Genomic DNA, 10,192 nt, shown 5'->3' with positions numbered 1-10,192 from the left:
GCTTTAAAATTTAGAAATACAGTGAAAGAGGAAAATTTTCAGAAGAAATTTTGTATTATATGAAAGGCACTTTATGCCAAAAATTTGCAGATGGATAATGTTATAGGAACAGTAACTAAAATTGTAAACTTTATCCATGGACGAATTCTAAGTCATATAAAATTCATTACATTACTTGAAGAAATTGAAAGTGAGTAAGCAGAAAGGATTTATTACACTGAAATGAGGTAATTAAAATCGATCAGCAGTATTAAAATGTTTTTTTTTGATTTTATAAATAAAATTAAAAAAAAAAAAAACAGAAGCCATCTTTATCATGGATTGTAGATGCTCAATGATGATCCGATTCATTCCCTAGGCTTATTAATTTTCAACCTAGGGAAAAATCTATTTACTTACAAATGTATTCCCAACAAAAGAGATTATTCTTACTTTAAATCCATACTTGAAGGTGTTTATTTTTCATAATAATTTTGATTTTATAAATAAAATCAAAACTTTCAGTGCACACAAATAAAAAAATAAAACCACCCAGGATCTATGTAATGGGACATGGATAACAGATTTAGCATTTTTTGTTTACTTTACGAGCCATCTAAATATTTTCGATAAATAACTGCAAGAAAAGAATAAAATTATGAATGGCATGTATACTTATGTTAAAAATATTTTAAATTTTAATGATGGGAAACACATCTAGTATAAAAATATTTCTACATTTCCTACAGCTTAAATCCTGCCCTCTTATTTCAAATGAAAAATTGCAAGAACGTGTAAGATTCATATCATTATTGCGATAAAATTTGAAGAAAGATTTAAAAATTGAACGATTTGGTGTCTTATTTTTTACTACCATGAAACCGAACGTGAATATCGCGCTCCAAAACCTGTTTATTTACAGTGTGACATAAATCATTTTTCAAAGATTTCAAAGACACAGATGGGATTAATTTTTATTTGTTATTATGAAAAATAAACACCTTCAAGTATGGATTTAAAGTAAGAATAATCTCTTTTGTTGGGAATACATTTGTAAGTGAATAGATTTTTCCCTAGGTTGAAAATTAATAAGCCTAGGGAATGAATCGGATCATCAATGAGCATCTACAATCCATGATAAAGATGGCTTCTGTTAACTTTTGTTCAAGGACTCAAACTTCACCAGAATAGAAACGCAATCAAGTGTCAGTCTGCGTTCAGAAATATAAAGTTTATAATTATACTTACAAACATATGTATTTTTTCTGTATGTGTCGAAAGGAAGTTAATAAATAAAAGGAAGTTATTAAATTTTAGTTTCATAATCATAGTTTTCATAATCTATTTATTCTCAAATTAAATTTTTTATTTGTTTTAAAATTTACTATGTAAGCAAGTTATTTAGTGATTAAATCAATATATTAGAGTTCTATGAAATAATTGCCAGTCTGAAAATAAAATATTTTACTGTCAATATATTTGAATTAACAAAGTGCACCTAACAGTAATTTTTCGCAAGTACCAGCTTTTAGATTTCGGATAGTAAACAAATATAAAGTTGAATGTTTTTCACGAGCATTATTATTCTGGTTTATGCATGTTATGGATAAATATTTAGCAAGTGATTGGGCATTTAAAGAAAGCAAAAAAGAAAATTTAACGGAAAGAAAGTGTCTCATCATTTTAACCAGGAAGTGAAGGAGAAATGTGTAAGATTGAAAACGTAACTTTAGATAAAAACTTTGCAGAAGATGCAACGGAACGTTATTGGAATAAATATTTAAATAAACCGTGTTCGAGTAAAATTCAGTTTTAAAAGTGGAGTTTCAAACATATAAACTTACACGTTACACACCAGCTTATAAAGGGGTTTATCCATATGTTAAGAGTAAGTACGTTGCGATATATGAGGTATTCACTCTCATTCGTATATTAAGAGTAAGTACGTTGCGATATATTAGGTATTCACTCTCATTCGTTTCATTTATTAAGTGCTTTCCTGCTAGACACTACTCGGAAAGGGAGGGATTCCCAGTTGAATACTTTTAAGGGAAAATAGCTCTTATTCACGTTACACATAGGGAAATCAACGAAAACACCCATGCAGCCAGCTCGTTTGCTGCGACTCGAACCCCGGACTGAACTACCAGTGTTCAGCGGCTTTTACCGATCAGTTGTTGGAAAGCCCTTTTGTTTCGTTAAAATAAAATTCCGGCCCAGCAGCTGCTTTCAGATTTGGCCTGCATGCAAGTTTGAGTTTCAAATCACACAAAAGAGCATTTATTACCATGTTCCAAATTTGTCTGTGTGGTAAATCAGAATAAAATAACTTTTTACAAAGAATGGTTAGTTCCGGGGTAGGAAATTTCAGTGATTACTAGGATTTAAATTCCATACCAGATGATCAGATGACAACGTTCCTTCAGCTAACAGTGTGTCACATTTATAATTAATTTGCACAATTAAGGTTTATAATTTTTTGTTACAAAATTTATGCTAAAAATTCTGTTATTTCAGGTACTCACACTGAAAAATTAAAAATTTCAAGCTACATTTACACGATATTTCTTTCTGTTGTTTAATGCGAAAATTTATGAAATTGGTATTTTATTTTAACGTTATTTAAAATTTGAATAAACGTCACTCATTATTATTCTACATAAATTTCTTATTCTATATTTTTAAATGATAAGAATTTCATTACTTCGAAATTACTAATGTGACTATGCAACAAAAATCTTTATTTAGCTGAAAAACGCATAGCAACGTATAAACTCTTATTCGGCATTCAGACATAATTTATAGCTTAAATTATGACACAGACTTTACATTTCATTTAACATATTTTGACTTGCTTCGGAAGAGAATTTCCAGAATTCTTTTGAAAAAGACTTTCCAAAATTTTTTAATTCATTTTATTCGTCTGTTTTTCATCGTTTCGGTCATATCAGTTTTTATTATAAAAATGCTATTTTTAGTTATGTTACTTTTTTTGGGGGAATTTCACATTTCGCGCATTTCAATTGAGAATTTTATTTCTACTTTAAGCTTTCGTATTCAGTTTATAATATTTGTTTTAATACTTCATTTCAAATTTAATACTCATGCACGACGGTATTTTAATTATTATGAGTTTAAATCAGTTCTAAAACTTATTTTTAATCAATTCTGTATATTAAATTAAAAAATACGTGATTTCTAAACATTCATAAGAAAATATGAATGAAGGTTTTTTTTTTTTTCAATTTACTTTATTCAATGATAAAAAGTTTTTTTTTCAGCATAAAAAGCATATAACCACTGATAATTCTAATTTCGCTTATGCATTTCTGTGTTCAAAACAAACTTCTTTTAAATCTGTAAAATAGTTCACGCATATAAAAAGAATTTATGAATATTAATACGAAAAAAAGAGGGCAGCTTATCTTTCATCAAAGGGACCTTTGAAATTTGAAGAACCTTAGAATATCTTTAGAAATATATCATAAATATAAATGTCATCAGTCATCCTTATTTTGAGTAAAACGAATGAGAAAGAAATCATCTCTGAATTTTTGTTATCAAACCATGCTTATAAATTCTTCAACATGTTATTTATAAGTATTTTAGTTTGCGATTAATTCAACTTCTACTGTTTTGTCTCTTTTAGATTTCGAAGACATTTAGGCTATTTTTAGAAATGCTTCATGAATATAAATATCATCAGTCATCCGTATTGCTGAGTGAAACGAATGAGGAAAAAAAGTTATGTTGTAAAACTTTCAATTTGTTTTAGTTGCAAACTGCACCGCACGTTATTTAAGGGTATTTTAGTTTCCGATTGACTCACCCTGAGCTGGGATAAGTATGAGTTGCTTCAGGTGGACGCCAAGGAGTGGCACCAAATTAGCTGAGAAATTTTAGAAATACATTTAAAAAATAAATTACAATTATAAACTTTCAATTGCGAAATGTTCCGAGGAGCACCGTTGGAAAATAACAAATTTAAATCAATAATAGACCTATATATTCTTGAGCACTTGCACAACTCGCGTAATTTTCTTTAAGCAATTAACCAAATGAAATCACAAGTTGAATTATTTGTTAACGATTTAATATTTAAAATGGGACAAAAGATCATTATTGTGTATTTTATATTATTTTCAACTGATTGTTATAACTTTATACAATATTCAAATTTATATAAGGCACTGAATGACAAATCATTACAATAGGCTGACACTAGCCTGTTTAAGTAAATCAGTTAAAAAAAATTATGTAACTGTTCGTGGAATTTAACACTGCAAGAAAATGTAAATAAAGCCTTGCAATCAAAAGCTGTAAATATACTACATAAGGCTTTACGTTTATACTGAGTTTAACCTGATATCGAATGCCGGCGAAAAAATGTTCGCATGGGTGTTTTCGGAGTATTGCTCGTGTGAAACGTAACTACGAGCCTGTTTCCCTTTAGAAGGTCCTTCAATTGGTATCGTTTTCCTTAACTAGCCCTCGTACATTTCCATTATTGATTTAAACAAACAAACATAAAAAAGGATTATATATTTTTTTACGGAAAATATTCTTGAGAAATGTGAAAATTAAATCATATAGATGAATATATTAACAGAATATAAAGACAAGTTGAAAAGAAAGATTAATAAATCATACCTAAAATCAAGGAACTAATTTTTCAGAAAAATATGTTTTTATATTAGAAATGAAAGATGTTTTAATGTCATAAATAAATGAGTATATAAAGTATTATATAGACACCTTCCGATTTCCAGTTATTAACAGGTGGAAAATTTATATTATTGGACGTTGGCAGTCTAAAGGATAGGTTAGGTTATGTTAGATGGAGTCTTGCAAAGACCACGATGCCTATCTGCCCAAGTGTCTGAAAAGGACCAGCTTAAAGGCCTTGTATCTAAACACATGAATACACCAGATATTGCATCCTAAATATCTAGTTTAAAAAATCATGCTATTTCTTTCATTCCGATTTCTGAAACAATATCAGATCTTTTAAAGATAATTTAGGAATACAATCAGTTTAAAATCTGGATTCGGGAACTATATTATCTTTTAAAGATAATTCAGGAATAGAATCAGTTTAGAATCTGGATTCGAGAACCATGTTCAAAATATTTTTTAAGTTGCCAGTTAGGATGAAAGAAGCTTCAGAAAATTTAAAGCTATGTATTGGAAAGTTTATATGTAAAGTTTTGAGTTTTTTTTTCAAATTCGAAAGATGTTTTCTTCTAATTATTTTGTTTCTGAAGGACTTTGATTCACCTGAATATTTTTAAATATGGCAGGGTTTGCTCGCGTTGCATAATTCTAGCATATTAGTTTTGTTTCACCGCAGTGCTAAGAATGAAGAACCCCAAAGTTAATTTTCGTCATAATATGTTCTTTTATTTTAAAAAAGAAAAAAAAATGTTAGTAAGACTGCTCATAAAAGTTATGCTGTGCATGGATAAAGTTCTTTTCTGATGACATAGTTCAAATGTAGTTTGAGAAGTTTAGGCAAGAAAATTTCAGCCCCGAAGATGATACCAGCTCTGGAATACCACCTTCTGTAAACAAAGACCTGTTAAAAGAAGCTACTTCTGAAAGTCTTACGTTATACAGCTCATGATGTATCAGACTAAATATTCTGAAACTACAGTATACTATTCTTTGAAGAAGACTGAGTATGTAAGCCGCTACGATGTATGGGTATCTTATATATAAACAGAGCAAAATTTGTTTATTTGAACTTCAACGTGTGAATTTTTGATGGAATACAAAATACAAAAGCTCCGTATTTGAAACTGCTCATTACTGAAGGTGAGAAGTGGATATTGATCACTAATGTTACAAGAAAAAGATTATGGTATAAGGCAAAAGAATCTTCGACAGTGGAGCTGCATCCTCGAAAAATAATGCTTTGTTATGATGGTACTACAAAAGGAATTTTATATTATGAATTGCTGCCGCCAAATCAAACGAATTCAGAAAATGCTGTTTCCAAATGAAAGTTCTAAAAGCAGAAATTCTAGCAAGGTGCTCAAAACTGACCAATCATCGAGGTGTTGTCTTTCATCATGACAATGCCGTTGAATGATAGACAAAGATTTATTGAATTGACTGGGATATTTTGAATCTCTTTCCATATTCGCTAGGCTTGCCTCCTTGGATTTTTCTCTCTTCAGGTCACTTAAATCTTTTCTGAATGGTGTGGCATTTACATCTTTAGAGCGCATTGGTGTTCTAAAGAACAGCGCATTGATAACAGCGCATTGATAACATCTTTACGAATAAACCTGATGACTTTATAAGAAAGTAACTTTCAACGAGAGGAGAGATGGAAAAACATTATAGAATAAAATAATGATTATATGATTCAATGAAATGTTTTATGTGTTTTCCCTGCTTGTTTAGTATTTATCATTAAACACTTTCCGGATGACTAAATATGTATATGTCAACATGTAAGATAAAAAATACGAAAGCAAACTTCTAAATTTAATTCACTATAACCTCTTTTATTTTTTTTATTTCATTTGGAAACTTCATTGCTCTGTTCTAAAAATAGCGTCGTAAATCTAAACTACATCATTCAGATTAATCATGCGATTTTACGTAACCCTTAATGCATATGCCTCTTGACCAATCACCAAATTGCAAACCAAAACTTTTCTCTTCGCGTGCTTCCATCTTGCATAACAACGCACTGAGCTTGTACTAAGATGTAATTTCGCTGGCTTGGTTTCTATCTCAACAATATCAAAAATGTAAATCTTCTGTGGAAAGGCACGACTAGAGTGCCAAGTGATTGTGGCTACAAATATCTATTGGAAATAAAAATGGAATTAAAATTGCCTCGACTGCCAAGTGCTTTAGATATTACCAAGGTAACATTATTAGCTTACTACGCAATCAAAATTCTTCAGTATGGATCTAAACACGCATCGACACTCCTCCGGCTTTTTTTTCCTTGTTCTCCTATTATTACATATATATATGGAATCCCCCTCTTTGATCCCCAAAATCTTTCAAATAGCATTATTTTTTTTATAGAACATAAATAATCAAAGTAGATTTTGAAAAAAAATATTGTTGATTTTACTTCGTTAAAAGCGAGAAAACTCAAACTAAAAAAACTTGAATTATTAGTGCAATAATTTTTATATTAGTTCAGTATTATTTACTATTTATCAAAAAGACGCTTTTTACTGTTTTCATTTGAAAATTATAACTTATTAATTATAAATTATAATATTATAATTATAAATTACACATATTCATTTTATGAATACTTAAAGTCATGATTATAAATATTTTAAGAGTATGCTGTGATTTAGTATAATTAGCTTTGTTGAATATGAAAGTATCGAGATATAAATAATGTGCTTTTATATAGGGGTGCGCATTCAACTTTTTACCTCAAGCGAGAATGTAACCCAGGCATGGCTCAAGCATAAGGACAGGTAAAATCTAGGCTCAGAGCTCCTATGATTTTACCTGTCCTTATGCTTTTTAATACCGCTGTTCTGCATCTTATTTCTTAATTATTCCCCTTCTAATTACTATGCTGCGTAGTATTACCATATCTATTTAATCTTCAAATAATGTTTGTGTAGTAAACATATTATCATTACGGAATTCGAAAAAATAATTTTATTGTTTTTCTGTGGTTATTCTCTGAGAAATGCGCTCTCTACACCTCAGTGAGCCTGAATTTCTTGTTTGTTTTGTGTCTCTAAAATCATTTAGAAGTCAAACTTAAGTTTCAGAAACACGTACACAAAAATTTACTGAAGTTAAAATTATGTTGATTTAGTGAATCATTTCTAGGTTAACTAAAGTAAGTGTGCGTATCGGAAGTTGTTTGAGCGAAGTATACGTTTTCATAAAAGCGAATTTGCTGCCAACCGAAATTAAAACTTCTTTCTCATTAACTCAAGAAACTCTGGGAAAATAGCCCAAACATATTTTTGACTATGTATATTAGATGCAGTTATCAAAAAATATGTTTAATGTAAAAAATCTGTGATGAAGGACAGTGTTAATAAAAACTCAAAATTGTCCATACTTTCTTTTACAGAAAATTTCATATGAAACTTGTGATATTAGCCTAGTTCAGCAAATAGAATTTAAACACCTATGCAGTAGAATGTTTTAAAAATTTAGCAGTTATTTTTTCATATAAATTTCATCTTAAAAGACTGAAAGTTAAATTCATGTATTGAATGTATAAATGTGGAAAATATAAACTCTCATTCTTCCTTAGATGTCTGACTCGAGTTCATGGTGTTAAAATATACAGTTATACAGTTGTGGTGCTTGTTTAATGATGCTAAAAAGTTGTTTGATCAAAGTTATGTAGCAGAACGTTTAATATAATAAATTAGTTTGAGAGCTTTGAAAGGATGTAAGAGTTTAAAGACTCTAAATATTACATTCGCAACATATTCTTGAAAAACGCACAAGCTGACACTTTCCACATTAACACGCTTAAATCACAGCACACAGAAAGACAACCCATTAACCAATTATTTACCCAATTACCAATTATTTTATTAATAAAACGACAAATTATGAGCGAAACGCATATTGTTTTTTTTTTTTGTTAACGTAAAGCGAATTCAAATAACGTGCGGCAATCTCTGAAATTTCAGTTATAGCGTTTATTTTTTCTCGATATCATCCTGTGAGATACTTAAACTGCGGACAGTCGAATTCATCTCGTTACGAATCAAAGATCTGGTGGCAGCTCTGGTTCTGTGCATTCGATTTAGCTTGCACATGAGAACATCCACCATGGACGCGCGGAAATTTTCGGACAAAATGGCATACAGAAACGGATTTATCCCTGAATTCATGTACATAACTAAAGTGGTTGTTATTGTGAGTATAATCGATGAGTTGCTAGTGCCGTCGTATCTAGGAGACCAATTTTGCCACAGTTTACGGGCATGGAATGGCAGATTACAGAATGCAAAGGTTAGGACTACTGATACCAACAAACGAATAACTTTACGACGAGATTTGAGAACATGATTTTTGGCTCCACGGCAAGAAGTGGCGGGATGCAATTCGCCACTTGCACATCTTTGTCTTCTCACAGTCATCGTGTACTGACCATCATGTACTATGATATCAGAAGATCTCAAGTTGTTTCCACTCAAAGTGCGAGATTTGGTGACCTCTTGAAAATCATAAGAACTGCGGCTGGCCATGCTATGGAGGTCTTCAGGTTGACTTGATGAATGAGCGGGCATCCGTGTAGCGATAGTCGCACGGGCTGTAAACGTAGTAGCTCCGTAATGCTTTGACACTTGGTTACTTCGCCAGAGACGAAGGCAAATGGCAAAGTAAAGTAGTGAGATGATGAAAAGAGGAATGACGAAGCATACAATGAAGTTAGCAAGATCATAAGTCTTTGAATCATAAAAAGAACGCTTCAGGATGCAAATCGTTTCCATTTCTCCGGTTACAGATGGAACTTCAGTTGTTCCGTACATGATCAAGCGAGGACTGCAGTATGCGGCACTCACAAGCCATACAGTAGCACTCACAATTCGTAGACGTCGCAGTGTCATTACCTAAGGAAGTAAGCATAGAAAAAATTAGAACTAATGAAATGAAAACAAAATGAGGCTGATAATATGATCATAACCAAGAAATTCTATACAAAATAAACTAAGGTCTGTCATTTTTCATACATAAATTAATGTAACCTTTAGTTTAATTATTTATAGTTTCACGTTTGAATAAGCATAAATGAGTTCTTTTGCAATGGCTATCAAAGTGTAAAATGAGACGAAAAACCGACTATTCTCTTAATATATCTAAACTACGTGTTTTGTGTTTTCTGATAATTTATTTATATTGTACAAATTTAGACCCATTTATATTTCATAATTTTAGCAATAAATAAAATGTGGAATAAAATGCTAGCTTTCACCAAGTGTAGTTAGGCAAATAACTTATTACTCCAAAACATTCATGGATATCATCTTTAATAAAGATACTTATATAAAAGAACATCTGTATAACAGTATGAGTAAAGTACTACTTTTTCTCGAACAAAGTAAGGTAAATAAGTAATTTATATTACTTTGTTCGAAGGAAATTTCTTTTACTCAGCTGTAAAGAGTTTATCATATGTATCATCTGTAAAGATTTTATTGCGCCGGTAAATTTTATAATAAGGGCTATACATTATTAAGGATAGTTGGGA

General features: G+C 30.6%; 1 protein-coding gene across 1 annotated transcript in view; it reads right to left on the bottom strand.

The window, feature by feature from the left end:
• Positions 1 to 6,242: 6,242 nt before the first annotated feature.
• The window catches only part of LOC118191506 (trissin receptor-like), a 568,898-nt gene continuing 564,948 nt past the window's right edge, over positions 6,243 to 10,192 (bottom strand). Inside the window, exon 4 of the mRNA XM_085809189.1 lies at positions 6,243 to 9,554. Coding sequence (XP_085665315.1) covers positions 8,637 to 9,554 — 918 coding nt within the window. The 3' untranslated portion in view covers positions 6,243 to 8,636. The remainder of the gene's footprint in view (positions 9,555 to 10,192) is intronic.

This window comes from Stegodyphus dumicola, chromosome X2, assembly GCF_044657685.1.
Source record: "Stegodyphus dumicola isolate Sdum_Otavi_A_Nest chromosome X2, ASM4465768v1".
Lineage (NCBI taxonomy): Eukaryota > Metazoa > Arthropoda > Arachnida > Araneae > Eresidae > Stegodyphus > Stegodyphus dumicola.
Note: the sequence above shows the minus strand (reverse complement) of the source record. Positions and strands in the feature narration are given on the sequence as shown.